Here is a 16,609-nt window from a genome sequence, read left to right as displayed (position 1 = left end):
AAATAACCCAGTGTAAACTATTCTGCTACCTCAAGTATACAATTTTCTGTAAGTAGAGTTTTCCGAGGCAGAGTGGTTTTAGGAAGCTTGTACAACATGGCAAGAAACGTCAGTGGGACCCTTAGAAAAGATCCAGCCAGACCTCGTTGCTTTTCAAGATAGCTCCCCTTTAAAAATCTCACTCCCCGAAATATCTGAAATTAGAATGATAGTTTATATTTCTTAGCCATATAAATGCCTGTATTTGATAACTACCTAATTCCAAGGTTTTGTGGTTTCTGTAAATATTTTGGCATATTTTGACATGCCGGCACATTTCAAAACTTCAAAACAAAAGGAATCTCTGCAATGGATTAATATTTTATATGCCCTTCAAATTTAGCATGACGGCACATAGATATAAGTATTTAAGCATAGCTAGTTAATTGATGCCGAACACAGTGTAGCAACTTTTTGCTAAAACCAAGCAAAGTTAGCATGAGTCACATTCATGGATGTTAAACATTTGAGAAGGCATCTCTGGGCCCAATTCTGTAAGCATTTTGAGGACTCCTGTTCAGAAAAGAGTAGCCTGGGTTTTTTATTCTCTTTAGGGAAGTATGAAGCCACACTGGACTGTGTATAATGAAGAATCACTGTACAGCTCTAGTGCACAGAAGAAAAATGCAGTACAGTATTTAAAAACAGTATATTCCTTTCTAGTTCTCAAATGACCATAAGAATATCATAGGATAATTCAAATTAGAAGGGACTACAGCAGGTCATTTAATGCAAGTGGTCCCTGCTGATATTTAGCACCATTTACTTGAGCTGTAGGGAAGAGATGGACTATATCCCCTCAAAGAATTATGCAGATAGGAGTTAAGTACCTATTCCTGTGAAGAAATATGGTCTTTTGATATGATTTTGACCACTATGTTTGTAAGATCTGCATTTAGGAACTGAAGAAAAGTAAAAGTAATCTCTGTTGTTTGAATCAAACCTATATGGTCTGACAGTTTCCGTTTCAGTCGCAGAAACAGATCTGAAAGAAGTCAATGTGGATTTTTGTAACTTCATTTGTTTTAAGGATGAATAAAGGTGTTGAGAAAATAACATGAAGGGATCACATGGTAAACAGAAAGAGAAAAAAGAAAATTTTTAAAAAAACTCTGAAAAATGGAAGTAGAGAGCTCAATAGTGGTGATGATCGTATGAGGTTACGCTCCTTTTCCTTCCTTTTTTGTGCCTATCTTTTCTATGAACACACTTTATTAATTCACTTTATGGGTTTAAATGATTTACATCTTGACAGAACTTGTTTTGTTAACTGCAAAACACAGAGCTGTGTGCGAGTAATTTTTGCTTATGGATATACAAATAGATAGGTCTCCTATCTGGCTGATTTCCCTCTAGTTTGTTGGAAAGGAAGCTAGGCACGTTTATCCAAACATCTTCTGCCTCCACGCCAGTTATTTCTCTGGTCTATTCTCATTGTTTCCTGTCACTACATTCCTGGCGATACGAGTCCTAAAGCCTTCTTTAAGTGATTTTGCGCCTTCTTTTACAAGCCTTGTCCAAATTAAGTTAACAGGCCTACAGGGGAATTCAGAACTGGTCCTCAATTGAGCCTCATTTGTTTTCTTTTTCCATTTGTGTGACTTTATTATTATTTTTAGCATTTTACTGCAGACAAGAATTTGGGCATAGCTTTTCTTTGTGTGATATTTGCTAGCTGATATTCACCGTTCATCCTCTGCTGTTCTCCTGTGTGAAAGGTTTTAGTTACTTAGTCGGGGGCAGAAGCATGACTCAGAATATATGACTTTGAATGTTGGCCCCAGCTTCATTACTCCTAACCTTACACACTTCAACTCCTTCAGCCACTTCCAACCTTTCAAGATCTGATATGCATCCTGGAGAGACCCATATCTCTCTCCGTTGACAATTTAAGTAGTAATTATAGGTAGGCTCTCATGCTAGGTATGCAAGGTCAGGCCCCAGGTCTGGTTAGTATATCATTCTCAATGAGGTTTCCAGACAGATTCTTCAGTTTGTATTTAAATTTGATCACCAAATCAGTAAATATGTAAAATATAACAGAAAAATCCAAGTACTTTCAGGAGTGGAGGGCAAAAGATCCCTACAGGTGCTTTGTAGGATAACTATTTTTGCAGTCCCTCAAATTTGGGGCCTGCTTCTGTGATTGTTTTTGCTTGGTTTCTTTGCATTATGAAATGCAGTGAATCAGCCCAAGAAAACAATCATTGTGTGACATCTTGGATAATGACTTTCTTTCATTTGGAAATGAAATAAAACTTGGCTCAAAATCAAATGTTTTGATTCTAGAAAAAGGTACATCTCAGAAACATGAACCTTTCAAAGAATTGAAAATGAGCATCAGACTGAGAAAAGAAAGCCAAAATATTTTCACTCCAAAAATTATTACATTTTTTATTGGAATATTTCTTGCAGCTTTATTCAGACTATTTATCCACAATGAATATTTCAGCTAATTTCATTCCATACTTTCATTTTTTCTTTTGTCTCTTGACAGAAATACCTATCTGTAATTTCTGTTAGAAATTTGTGCAGAGCATTATGATTTATATTTGTTCTCTTCTACATTCTCTCCATAAGAAAACCCTATTGTAATCATCATTCAAATTTCTCTTTTACATAAATAATCATGTCAGTATCTGCATATTGCCAACTGTCACAGTTCAGAGAAATCTGGTGCATAAAATTTTCATATAAAAAGAATTGCTTGGTAATCCTATAAAAACTCTTTTCTATTAAAATGGTGCAAATCATTTAAAAATTAATTAAACACATTTATTGGCCTGCAGTAGAACTAAACATATGGCATTTATAGCCGTCCTTTGCATTTTGATGATTTATTGACGTCAGTGAAAGTGCTGTATGAGTAAGATGCTCTAAGGTTTGGTCTTTTGATGTGCCTTGTTATTCAAAACTTCAACCCAGGATAATTTGAAATTGCCATAAAATTACAGCAGGTGTATTTCAAGCAGGCACAGAAAGAACAAATCAGTGCCAGCTGAACAAACTGGAGACTGTGATTTCTGTGCACCCTAAATATGTCTGATTTTGCAGAGGAACTTCTTCATTCTCACGTTGCTCACTGGTGGTCTCCAGACGGGGAAAGGCTGGCATTCCTGACCATAAATGACTCTCTGGTACCAAACATGGTTATTCCTCGATTTACCGGAGGTCTCTACCCAAAAGGAAAGCAGTATCCGTACCCTAAGGTAAGATGAGTGTGACTGGGAGCAAAGTGAGACTGTAATAGGTACTATGAAACAATAATAAATGCAGATGTAATGTATATGTAATATGTAAAACATGCTATGAAATAATATAATGAAATAATGAAGCAGTAGCGCTTTCAGAGGTAGCTTACATATGTTCATTGGCACAAGGCCTTGAGTGACAAAGCAAAGAAAAAATAAGGATTAAAAAAAAAAACACTTTGTAAACAAGAAATAAGAAACTCCATGCAGTAGCAGGTCAATACAAAATTGATGCACAGTACTATTTCAGTAATCTCATTAGTGGGAAAAAAAATCCCACTGTCTTTATTAAATGTCTTCATTTAATGCCAGTTTAGCTACCCACTAAACATCGTTAATCAGTAATGAAGCTTGTGGTATGGCAAGAGTGATGAAAAAAGTTTTGGTCTTTATTATAGAATGAAACCATGGCAGAAAATTATACCTCTGACTTAAAAGTGCTGAAGTCCAGGTGTTTGTGAACTACCTTTGGGTAGTTGTTGGGCCTTGCCAAAGGGAGCAGAGCTGCACTGACAGTAGATGCCAGTTCTCACTCTGGCACCCAATACTACGTCTGAAAACTTTTTCTTAAACTTATACCCTTAAGTTTTGCACCATGCACAGTCATTTTTAAATTTCTACAGAGCTTTCTCCTTATAAGCATACTGACACATGTTAATGAGTGAACCCGTTTAGCTCTTGCTGTTTCAGTGCTTCTGAAGCTATTGGTTTTCTTTTTTTCTTTTTTTTTTTAAAGGCAGGTCAAACAAACCCAATAGTAAAGCTGTTTGTAGTTAATCTGTATGGACCAGCACATACCCTGGAATTGATGCCGCCTGACAGCTTTAAATCAAGGTACATAATTTAATTGTTTTGTGAAACTCATGTTTAATTAACTTGTATTTATACATCAGTATAACATTCATATTTGACTCGAGAGCACTTGATCTCTGTCCCTGTAGCTGAGCATGCAGGTGATAGGCTAAAACACAGCTTGATGGGCCTGGTGTTTGTAGTAGAAATCTCATACATCTGGAATTTGCTGATTTCTGCTCTCCTATACCACTTTGAAATGTACCAGGCAGCCAGGGTTTAGGACTATATTTCCTTTCTCCTTAGTCCTAGAAAGTGGAGGTGGTTACGACTAGGACCTGCAGCCTGTGAGATGAGGGCTTTTCTTGGTGGTGACAGGGGATGTCACCAGGGGAGATGGCCGCAGTTTGCAATGTGGGAAGTTCAGGTGGGACAGGAGGAAAGCATTTTTCACTGGGAGGGAAGTGAGCCTCTGGAACGGGCTTTCCAGAGGGTGGAGAAATCTGTGCCCAGGGAGTGTTTCCAACTGTGTGTATACACAGCACTATACAGTGTTGTGGGTAAGTTAGGATGCAAAAATACCAACCAAAATATCAGTAGTTATCTTAGTAACCTTGCAGGTCATGCTGCTATTTCTATTAAGTTCTGTGCGTATCTCTCTTTAATGAAACTTCCTCTTAGTAGCTATAAATGAGATTTCTACTACAAACACTTTTTGATACATATCGACATAAATTCTTTAAGGATATAGTAAATATTCCAGAGCATTGTTCATGGCACAAGTTTCTAGCATTTACTTCCATGAATGGCAGCCTGCCAGCAAACTAGTGGACCATAGTAACTCGGTTTTCTTAAGATAACCAGATTGTTATCTGATTGTTGTATTTATCGGAATCCAAATCTATTAATAACACGGACAAAAGTAAGATTCCTTTTCCATTGCCTTAAATGTTAAATGCCCTGCTAAAATCTGCTAATAAGCAGATTTTTCACAACCAGCTCATTAGTTTTAAATTAGAGTAGAATGTTTCCATTGTAGGAAGCAATATAAAGTTTCAAAATTTGACCTTTTTTTCTTCAACATTTTCTTATGTTAAAATCTAAAACTGTTCTTTTCCATCTTGCTAGTCTATTTAAAATCTAAATATTTCCTCCAAAGAAAAATTTAGATTATGAATGCAAATGTGAGTGGAATGCAAATCTCTTTTCACTGTTTGACCTCTTGTGTCTGTCAACCTTGTTAAGCACTTAAAATAATGCCCAGTGCATATATCTTTTTGTTCACAATCATCCCAAAACTCACAAGTGAAAAAAAGTATGTAGAACGTTCTTAAAGGTTGATGAATTATCAGCTAGCAAACAATTAAAACACCTCCATGGAACTGTGTATCAATTCAGATAATCAAAATAAAGGAAGACTTTTCAATAGGGAAAGTCTATATAAAAATGGAAGTTGTGCTCTGAACATGTCAAGTGCCACACAGCACTGAGTAAATGTACCTCAAATTGGGGGTCTGAAATAAGTGTAAATTTTTATTCAGTAGCTGGCCCTTCATCCAGAAAGCAGTCATATTCTCTCCTTTTTACAGTGATGTGAGAAAACTTAGTGTTTGTACAGTTACACAAATGTCAGTAATTCCAGTACATTTGTGTACTGGAATTTAGTGTCTGGAGGGAGAGAGAGAATGAGTTAATTCTCTTCATTAGAACAGCAGATTAATTGGGGGGAAAAAAAAAAAAAAAAAAGTAAGTTTGGAGACACAAACTGAAAGCACCTTCATCAGATTTAGCAATTTTTACCCCAAAGGTTTGTCTATTTTTATCCAACTGTATCAGTCAATCTAAGAAAACATATTATTTTTTTTCCTACAAACTTTGACTAGGTTGTGTCTGTTGACCTACAACTACTACTCTGTGGATGTTATATGTACACTCATGTATATACACACATATATGTGAACTGGTTAACAACAAAATTGTCAGTTACAAAGGAATATTGCCTGGAGACAGCATTTAATTTCAGAAAGATGCATGTTACTACATAGAGATACTGTTATTACAGTCTTCATAAGTCATGATGCACTGGAATTTGAATAAACTTTTTGCACAGTTACTGAAAGGGGGGAAAAGGAGTTTCTAAATGATTTTTCATTTTCACTTCAATGATCTGGCAGTTTATGTCAGTGATGGAAGATGATGTTATGGCTTGACTTGGACTATTAATTACAATATCAGCTGGAGGTGGAATGATTAAATCTCCCATTTCCATCCTTCATTAAAGACCTTTCCAAACGGAACAGCTCAGTCTATGTTTTGTAGGGTTTGATTCTATAAAGATTTCTTTCAAAGGCTGAGAATCTGGGATAATGCAGACTCTGAGCTCTGTGGGTGCCAAAGTCCTGGCAGAGGGGGCAACTCTGATGTGCATATTTTGATTGAATGTTTCCTTTTGGTTATCTTCAAAACACCAAATGGGGTGGCACGATTTGGTGTTGGGTCCTGGCTCTGTGGCACCAGATCTGGTGTTGGATCTTGCATTATTTTGGTGGATGATTTTGCTTCTTGATGTGTTGAGAACCTTGTTGAAAAAAAGCATGTCCATATTAGACTTGAAATATATTTGGAGCTGCTGTGTCTAGTGTTCACTTGGGTATCCACATATAGGAAGTATTTATCTCACTAGAAGTCGGCCGTCAGAGCTAACGGGAAGGTGCTACCTAGTGGGTTGTTCTGCTGGACAGTCTGGCAGCGTTTTGGGAAGAGGGGACAAGTGCCCCACACTACCAGAGGCTGAATATAAGGAGACTCCCCTGTTCTCCAGTGATTTTGGCGGACTGATGACTTGCCTGATACCACGTGAAAGCTCTCGCCCACCGTTACTGTGTACAACTCATTTCACACACGTTTTGCAGCTGGAGAAGTTTCCTATTACAGATGCCTGCGGAAGAGTTGCTAGTGGAATATTTATTTGCCAGTGAAACAGCGCCCTAGGGTCCAGCCTTCCTAGCAGTAGCATCCGGGACACAGCTGTTGAAGTCTGGGATTATTTTGTCCATCCCTCAGTACTGATATTTTCATACAGCTCAATGTACAGTATGCAAACGCATGCACACTTTTTTTTTTTCCATCAACATTTGATCAACTGTATTCTAGTACAAAATAGGAATGATCTGAGCACTGTGTTTGCAAATGTTTTTCCCAGGGAATATTACATCACCATGGTGAAATGGATAAGCAATACCAAGGCTGTGGTGAGATGGCTGAACAGACCTCAGAACATCTCCATCCTCACTGTTTGTGAAGCCACGACTGGGGCATGCAGCAGGGTAAGTCCGACTGCATCCTATGCACTGTTCTCAGGGTTCCTTCCTGCATCTTGCTTTCATATTCATTAGAAGATTTTAGAAAATCAGTTTGCAGATGTCAGAGTTGCAAGCTAAATATAATTACTCAACAGGAAGAAAATTGAAGAGAGAAAATTCCAAATCTTGTGAAGTGATTTCATGCAATTAGTAATGTTGAGTGACATTTTCAGAATTACCAAGCTTTGTTCACTCATTAACTTCAGTGGAAGCTGCAGTTGCTGAACATCATGTACTTTGGATAGAGCTGGGCCAGGTACATTATCTCTGCTCCCTCAGATATTTTCAGTTATCTAGGTTTTGCTCCCTCCACCCTCACCCTACAGAGTTAAATTCCAGATCTTTCTATCACAGCTTAGATTTAAGGCAAACGTGTAGAATTCTGATATTCTAAGCAGACTTGACAACATAAGAAAATACTTAAAAATAAATAAATAAAATAAAATGCATAGGCAACAAGGATATTTCAGTTTGGAAGTAAGCCAAGCGTAAATACATTTTTCCAATTGAATTCTGGCACATCCCATCTTTTGTCCCAGACTTCGACTTTGACACTGGCTCCTGTGTTGCATCTCTCCACTTTTCACGATCAGTCTTTCATCATGAATACAGTTGGCCGTCCTCCCATTCTGAATCATGAGCTGGTGAAAAATATTAATATTATCTATACATATTAATATCAGCACCTAGCTCCACTATAAAGGTATACTTTGGAAGTCAAAGTAATGATAAGTGATTAATTGAGGTCTAAGTTTGGCATTTGAGTCAAAAGTCTCCTCTCGATGTCTGCTGTTGAAGTCAATCATGTTAAAGAGTTGGGACCCTTTCCAATCTTGTTTGCTTTTCATGATTGAGGTGTAGACACTGCAGAGTGTGTGCTTGGTTTTGCTGTCTCAAAAATAAACCCTAAACTATGGATCAAGATTATAAACATGGAAATGTGCTAGTTTAGTCACCCAGTTTCTGCAAGCCTTGCACCTTTTTCTTTAAAGCAGTCGGTCAGGAATCACTGTGAGCAGTTGCTCTTGAAAGGAGACCCTTATGTGCCCCAAGGTCAATTGCGGCTCACCTGAAGAAGGTGTTCAAAGAGCTGGAATCCAGGACATGGTGTAAGAGGGAGGGACTGTAAAATTCCCCTCTGGCAGAAATAAAGGGCAGAGAAGAACCTTGTAGGTGCCTGAAAAGTGGTACCGATGCAGTGCCACCACCCTAATCACAATAGCTGATGAGAAAATGCCAGACTGAGAAATTAATGTTATGTCATGCTATTTGGTTTCACTTGAATACATTTTTATCCTTTTTGCACTTGTTTTTGATTCTAAAAAGTACTGTGAGAACAAGTATTCTAGTAGGTACTTATTCTTCAGTTTTTAGATCATATTTGTACAAGTGCTTTGCTAGCAAATATTTTTTCATGATTTCAGTACAACTGCAACAATTTATAACAACCAGCATATGCTCTACTTTTTTTTTTTTTCAATAATGTGCATGGTTACTGGCATGATGTGGAATATAGTTGTGGCCAATGCAGCACAATGTCATTTGCGTTTATTTTATTCTGTCTTCACTAATACCACATTGCTACCCACTAAAACAAGGGATTGTGATTTGAAAAGGTCTTGCACTCTGAGCTTGATTCTGGCTGTTCGCCCAGTGCTGATGCCAGCCTGGAATGCCCAGTTGTCAGATGATGCCTAGAGGTAAAACCCAGAGTTCTGCCTGTGTAAAGCTGCCTGATAGCTAATCAGAAAGGACTGAAAACACATTCTTATATCCCTTGTGGTTTTCTACCAAAAACTTGGAATAAAGCAAACCTTGTAATTAAATTATCATTTGTTTCAATGTAAATGTGAGTGAAGCTATGTGAAGAGTATAACGCAGAAACAAACAAACAAAACAAACAAAAACACCACCACAAAATAGTAAGGGACCTTTTGCTGAATGTGGAAATACTTTTGATCTATAGCTATTCCTTAAAATTAAATTCTTCTTTTTTTAGAAATATGAAATGCAATCAGATGTGTGGCTTCCTAAACAGGTATGGTGTAAATGCAGTTTCCAATATATAATGCATAAATACTTCCTTATCATATTTATTTAATTGTATGGTATTTTATAATATACTAAAATTGTGTTACTTTTTAAATTGACTACTTTCTAGGATCCTAAATTCTAAAGTTATAAAAGCGACTGTGCAAATGTTCAGATGGCAGCACATTTTTCTAGTAGGGTGAATCCTGTCGCTTAACTTCTCACAGTTCGTATCCAGGACAGTCCGGCTCGAGTATGTGAGACTCCCGTCTGCCTTTCAGAGGCAACATCCCCTTTCACTTCCAACCTCTCAGCACTAAGTAAAGCAGTCACCTTAGATGACTCGTTGATTAACTATCTTGCTCCTAGGTGGCTAACAACAGGTCAGACAAATCCCATTCCAAGCATGTCCTATGTACTCTGCTGATTTTTTTCTGATTAAAAAATACCCTCACTGAATTAATCCCAAAGGAATGCATAGATCAGAAGTCACATAGGCTGTAATTGGAATGCAAAGGAATAATATTGCTAAGTTCATAACCAGAATGATATGTTGAACTCATATGTTAGCAAATGGTTCAATTTTCATAGCTTCAGAAGAGCTCTCCAATAAATGGATGAAACACGTTTTATTTAAAATACATTTCAGGCTTCATTTTGCAATGAGCAAATGAGAAGTCATTTTTAAAAATCTATGCTTTTATAGCAAGCAGTTTTCTGTTAATATTTCTGTGCAAAGTTGGACTTGAAGGGATGGTGTCATATCAGGCTACAATTTGTAGAAAGACCGTGGTTCAGAAAAGCCCGTAAAATGTGCTTGTTGTTTGTTGTGTGTGCAACTTTGTCAAAACTAATGAGTTCTAAGCATGTGCTGAGGCCATGGAAACTTTTTTTTTTTTTTTTTTTTTTTGTCCTCATCAGTAGGAGCACTTATTTCTCATATAAGTTGTATATTTATAGAAGAGTGTAACTTGGAAAGTCTCAGTTGAATCCAAGGAAGGGTTGTTTTTACTCTGGTACAAGTGTCCACAGTGATGAGTGCTGATGTGAACCAAGATTCATAACATTTTTATTAATCTTAGTAGAATATATTTAAAGTCTGTGGAATTTTCTCTGTTTATCTTATGAGGGTGGGAAGTGACAAAACCAAACAGACTAAAACCCCAGGCTGATGTTTTGTTAAATGTTTATCAGTAGATGTGGCAGACTAACACAATCATCTATTTGTAGAATGAGGAACCTGTTTTCTCCAAGGATGGCAGCAAGTTCTTCATGACCGTCCCAGTGAAGCAGGGAGGCCGGGGCGAGTTTCACCACATAGCCATGTTTATTGTCCAGGTAAGGGTTTGGCTCAGAGTATTAGCACATAATATTGGCACATAAAAGTCTCTGTGTTCATGTCGTGGAGGTGCTTGTTGTCTCTCTCACTCTAGACCTGCCCTATGGTGCCACCTAAGATTTGTTAATGAAAGATATGCCCGAAGTATTCTGGAGGAGTTCTTGTTTTCTTTGGGCCTTTAGAGCTGAACAGATCGGTTTTCTTGTTAGACCTTTCTATCAGAAATACCAGTGTCTATGCATAGCCATGGAAATTCAAGACACTTGCTGGAAAGCTCTTTTTATGTCCATGGTATATCCTGTATATGTGTATATAGAATTTTAAATGTCAGTTCAGAATACGCAGAATTCTGGCTTGCACATAACAGTAAGAGGAGGCCATACCACCAAATAAAGATTTTTGAAAACTAGGGCTCTCATATTATCCTTTACAACATTTTCCAGGGCCTTCTGCTTCCCAGGGGCATTACTTTTTCCCAAGAATGTAAAAGAAGATAGATTTGCACTATGACTTTGAAAGTTACCAGTATAACTATGTATGACCAGAATGAACTAATAAATTATGCCCTAGAACTGAACACTTTCAAGGCATCTGTTTAAATCAGCAGAGCATTAATCCAGGTACTTCAGCAGAACCATATGACATAGGAGGGATTATCAAGCTACCCAAAACATCAAAATAGCAACCTTGGCATCAAGCAACTCTATTATCCCCCTGGTATCCCCCTGTTCTGGTATGAACATTATTAAGTCTGAAATATGTTCACAGTGTACTGCAGATAGCACAAGAGCAAAAGAACCTTAATGAAATTTTAACCTGAAGAAACAAGAGCAAAATACTCCTTGACTAAAGTAAATATATCAAGAAGGGATCAGTGAAGAAAAAAAAGGGAGCAAAAATATATTAAATTCTGTTTTTCAAAGAAACAGTTACTCTGAAGAGAATCTGATAAAGATATATTAATATAATAACATAAAAATCTGCAACAAAAGTATTTAGTCTATCAAGTTTACTCTGGTTTCCTCCTCAGTATGAATTAACATCATAAAAATATATGAAATAACAAAAATGTAAATCTAAAAATTGACCCACAGTGCCCTGTAGCAAAGATATGTGTGATAAAATTTACCTCGAACCTCCACATTCTGTCATTTTTGAGTTAAAGAATCCAAGAACCTTAATTCTGATTCAGGAAAATATTCAACCAAAGATTAAACCCACTCCTCCTATAAGGCAGTTAAATGTATACCTCATTATAAATATATATTTTAATCACACCAGAATAATTTTTAATGTCAAGTTTATGGCAAAGTGTTCAGTAACCTGCCTTCTTTGGCGGAATTAGAGCTTTGGACAATGTGCAGGTCCAAAAAACAAAGATATTTGGACCACCATCGGCACAAATAAACATGCCCAAATGGCACCATCAGTGGACAGCTTGGCTTTAAGCCTACGGCTGCTCCAGAATAAGGCAAATGTAATGGAACAACCGTTACTCATCAATAAGCAGCGTGGAGCTGGAGATAGGGGCTGATAGGGAGTATGAAGGACAGTAGATATGCATATGTATGTTTTACATGTTGTGCTAATCTCAATGTCCTTTATTTCTTAAGTGCAAAAGCAGAGGCATAAAAATTATATTAACTGCCACTCATAAAACCTTGCAGCTCATCCACTGCCAGTGGAGCGCCGATAATGTTGGAAGCCGAAATGAGCTCTGCCTCTCAGAGCACCTGCATAAGTACATATATATAGTTTTACGTATATATATGTATGTATAGGTATCTGTTGTATTGACCCAACGGGGCCACAGTGGCACAGGAATATATTTTAATAGCTCACTTCATATTCAGTCTTTACTTTTCAGTCTTGAGCACAAGTAGTGACAAATGATTGTCCTTCTTGAAATTTCTTTGACTGTATTTTATAAAATCGTGTGTCCAAGATATAATCAAAGCAGGTTTACAGAAGCATTTAATTAAACATTTTTTAGGGCAGGGGAGCTTACTGTTTATAAAGATGAAGTCTGTCATAGATTATTTACTGTCTGAATTTAAGAGTTAGATTTGTGTCTTACATGCTTTCAAATGCTTTTAGTAACTTTTGAAATATTTAAAAGAAATTAATCTCAAAATGAGATTGAATCATGTGTTATGTGTCTAGAAAATTCTTACTTACGGTTTTGCAACTCCAGAAAGTCTCTCTTTTCCAGCCACAAAATAAGAATTATAAAGTAACTTTAATGGATCAGGGCAAGAATTTCCTGCAAGCTTCATAAATTATGTATTATGGCTGTAACCTTGAAAAATAACCATGTTTATTAACGCTTGGCTAGGGTTTTTATTGCTGTGTCTTGTTAGACTCAGTGATCTTAATATTTAAATATCCCTTTCAATAGTCACTGCTCTTCTCTATCTCCAGAGAGGAAGTAGTCGCTTCTAATAAATTACTAATTTGTGTTTTAATCATTCTTTGAGGCATCTCTAAATGTCAGCACCTTTCTGAACAAGGGAGCGAAGTTCAGGAAATGTCCCTACAGGGCCCAGCAGCTGGTTCCAGGTTCCAGCTGGTGCTCCCAAGATCTCTTACATGGCACTGGATCACTCCTTCCTCATGGTTTTTGCCATTGCCAGACACATCTATTGGATTTCTGTTGCCAGTTACTGCTTCCTGGGCACTGCTGCTGTTGATGTGGAACTCAGAGTATATAGGTTACAAGGAGAGTGTTCAGAAATACATTTTTAAAAAGCCACATGCATTTTGATGATGCACTTAGGGACATGTTTTAGCAGGCAGGGTGATGATGGGTTTACAGTTGGACTCGATCTTGAAGGTTTTTCCAACCATAATGATTCTCTTCTATTTGCAGCCCTTTTTGTAGACCTGTTGGGACTATCATGGTTTGGTGTGGTCAGATATTCCCAAGTCACAGACCTTGAAGGCCAGAAGGGCACCATCAAGTCCTCCACCTGACCTCCCTTTATATCTGTTTGGCTTTGCTCACCTAATGAGCAGTGCGACAGAAGCAGAAATATAAGCTGGAGTATCGCCTCTTTTCTTTGAAAAAGATTTGTCTTAAATTTGAAAATTCAGGAATTTTTGCAGCCCAGCCAAGCATCATAGCTTTAAGACAGCAAACTGTTTTTCAAGTCTGTTCATGCTGTATTAAATAATTGTTAGAGTTTTAATCTTCCGCAGTCTAAGCAAAAATTTTACATTTTGCACTTGCAAGCTCTCACAAATCAGCTTCCCAGCATTTGGGTTTCGTTATTTTTAACCTGTCTGCGTCTGATAAGAAAACTGCTGCAGCTTGCAGCCACAGAGTCTCATGTTTCCTCAAGTCAAATACACATTAAATCTTGTGCTTCCCGGATTCAGTTCCTAGTGCACTGGCTGAGGAAAGACCCAGCACATTGCATGGGAGTTAATGTCAGCAGTTATTTTCCTAGACTCTCACTGGGATGGAAAGCTTTTATGAGTGGGAACAAGGGATGCTCACCCTTCCTGACTTGGAGGCATTTGATTCATTACCAGAAATTGGGGTATTAGGCTCTCCTTATGGTCCCTGGGGGAAAGAGACCCTCCGGTGTGTTTCGGAGCAGAGGATAACGCTGGAAGTTCAGACCTTTCAAAACCGTTTTCTGATTTAAAGACGTTACGTTGTATATTGAAGATTAAAAAGCTATAGTCGATAATGACACGCACAGATGATCCTGTTAAGTAAAGAGAAATGTAAAAACTAACATGAAAGTTAAATATTTTCTGTTTCTCCTCAGGCTAAAAGTGAACAAATCAGTGTGAGACACCTAACATCAGGAAACTGGGAAGTTATCAAAATCCTGGCATACGATGAGAATACCCAAAAGATGTAAGCAGTATTGCCTTTGTCTGTTTGGAAAAATATCTGAATTGCTAATGTGGAATCCATTTAACCAGAAATAGCATATCTAAAATTAAGTAACAATATTTCTTTCGTTTTTGAACATTACCATAAGTTCTATACTCAGAATACATAAAATGCCTTTGTCAGACAATTTATTTGCCAATGTATTACTGCATGCATTTTTACATGCAGGGAAAAGGAGCACGCAGTTGATTCAATTGTTTTCTTAAATAAAAGAAATTGCATAGTGCAGCAGCAACAACACTTTGCTGGCCTTTTCCTGGGAAAAGAAATCCTGTTAAATTATTATTAAACTTCATAAGAACCAAAGGCTTCAGCTTTCAAGTTTGCGTGGCAACCATAGGAGCTCCCTGGACCTTGTTTGGGGATCTGATTCAAACATGTAAGTTCATGGTACCTAAAGGTGTCTCCTAATCCTTGAGTTTCATCTGGATCACTGAACAAGGGAGAAACCTTCCCAGCCCGGAGCTCCAGTGCTTCCAAAATGGGAAGAAGAAGCACTATGTACCTGGTGAGCCCTGGAGTAGTAAAGAACTGGCACAAAATATTCATCTGAAGGCTCCAGCTAACATCAGTGGATTTCGCTTAGTCTTCACATATGTCTGCATAAAGCAGAAAATAAGTGTGCTGAATTCTGGTTTGCTTTGAAATGAATGGTATTTCAGCAAGGATCTTTATGAGGTTAGAACAGTGGAACAGTTGCTATTGGCAGCAGGACTGATGAGATGTCCTTTCTGGCAAGTCCCTTCATGGGTTTTGAAATGTGTCTGAAGAGACTGCCCTGATACTTCTTGAAGGGGCAGATGGAAAAAAAAAAATGGATGTTCCTCATCTTGCAGAGATCTTGCAGACCACGTGTAGGTTGTCTCAGCCATCTGAGAGGACTTTCTCCCCCGCCTTATGCCTCTCCAGCAAAAACTTTGGGAGGATCTCGTCTGGTTCCCACCACAATCTTCCGTTGATATGCTCATGCTAAGTCACTTTCCACCCACATCTCTTCTCAGTAAAACATTGCCTAGTGTGCTAGCTTCTGTCACTAAATAGAAGATAAAGTCAGTCTGCAGCTCAGAAGGGCTTCCAGGTTTCATGTGGCCTGTTGCATTTCACAGTAGGATTTCACTGTGACCTTGTTGCACCCCTTGGATTTGTATTGTGAACTCCAGAGATGACAGAGAAGCTTTTGGTTGCGTACGTGTGAGTCAAGGCAAGTCCTAGTCACTGTCAGGAGCTCTTGGGCAAGAGCTAAACAAAAGACATGAAACTGTATCTTTATCACTATTTAATATCATATAGCCTCTGAAATATCTACTCTGTACACTGTTTTATATAATTTATGACATTTCTCACTACTTTAAATGACACCTTGGTTAGGCAGTTTTCCAAACTGAGTTTAAATTTCCTTTGTCTTTTGGGTGCAGTTATTTTTTAAGCACTGAGGAATCCTCAAGAGGAAGACAGCTACACAGGTAAGGTGTATATATATGGCTGTATTAACAGCATCTTCAGCCCAGGCTGTAAATGCTAAGATGATATTCTACGAGCTTAATTGCTGATTTGGGTGCTGTGTAGTCGTTTGTATTGTATAAAAATGAGTGCTCTGTAACTGTAATAAAGAAGGAATTGCAGTTTTCTCAAACTGAAAATGTTGATGATATTTGACATCTTAAAAATTAATGGAAAATATTTCAACACAAAATGTTTTTACCACTTATGTCTTTACTAGCTTTTTGATAGGAGTATAAAAAACAAATTAAATCCGAATGCAAGTATGGGGTTAGCATTTATTTTTAAGAGTAGTGAAAATATTTAGATGAAAGTCATTTTTGGAGACAATTCATAGATTTAAGATGCGTGGGAACAGTGCTGCCTCCTCCTCACAAAATCCCTAGTG

At 37.6% G+C, this 16,609-nt stretch overlaps 1 protein-coding gene across 2 annotated transcripts in view; it reads left to right on the top strand.

Annotated features, from left to right (window-relative positions):
• DPP10 (dipeptidyl peptidase like 10) overlaps positions 1-16,609 on the top strand; it is a 416,148-nt gene that overhangs the window by 375,029 nt on the left and 24,510 nt on the right. For both annotated transcript variants that reach the window (XM_088521794.1, XM_088521793.1), the window contains exons 9-15: positions 3,094-3,248; positions 4,027-4,124; positions 7,285-7,408; positions 9,444-9,482; positions 10,706-10,813; positions 14,591-14,682; positions 16,137-16,184. In XM_088521794.1, the coding sequence (XP_088377920.1) occupies positions 3,094-3,248; positions 4,027-4,124; positions 7,285-7,408; positions 9,444-9,482; positions 10,706-10,813; positions 14,591-14,682; positions 16,137-16,184 (664 nt within the window). The remainder of the gene's footprint in view (positions 1-3,093; positions 3,249-4,026; positions 4,125-7,284; positions 7,409-9,443; positions 9,483-10,705; positions 10,814-14,590; positions 14,683-16,136; positions 16,185-16,609) is intronic.

This window comes from Tinamus guttatus, unplaced genomic scaffold, assembly GCF_059628265.1.
Source record: "Tinamus guttatus ecotype Peru unplaced genomic scaffold, ASM5962826v1 Tinamus_guttatus_pri_ptg000133l, whole genome shotgun sequence".
NCBI lineage: Eukaryota > Metazoa > Chordata > Aves > Tinamiformes > Tinamidae > Tinamus > Tinamus guttatus.
The sequence above is the reverse complement of the archived record's forward strand: the minus strand, read 5'-3'. Positions and strand labels throughout refer to the sequence as shown.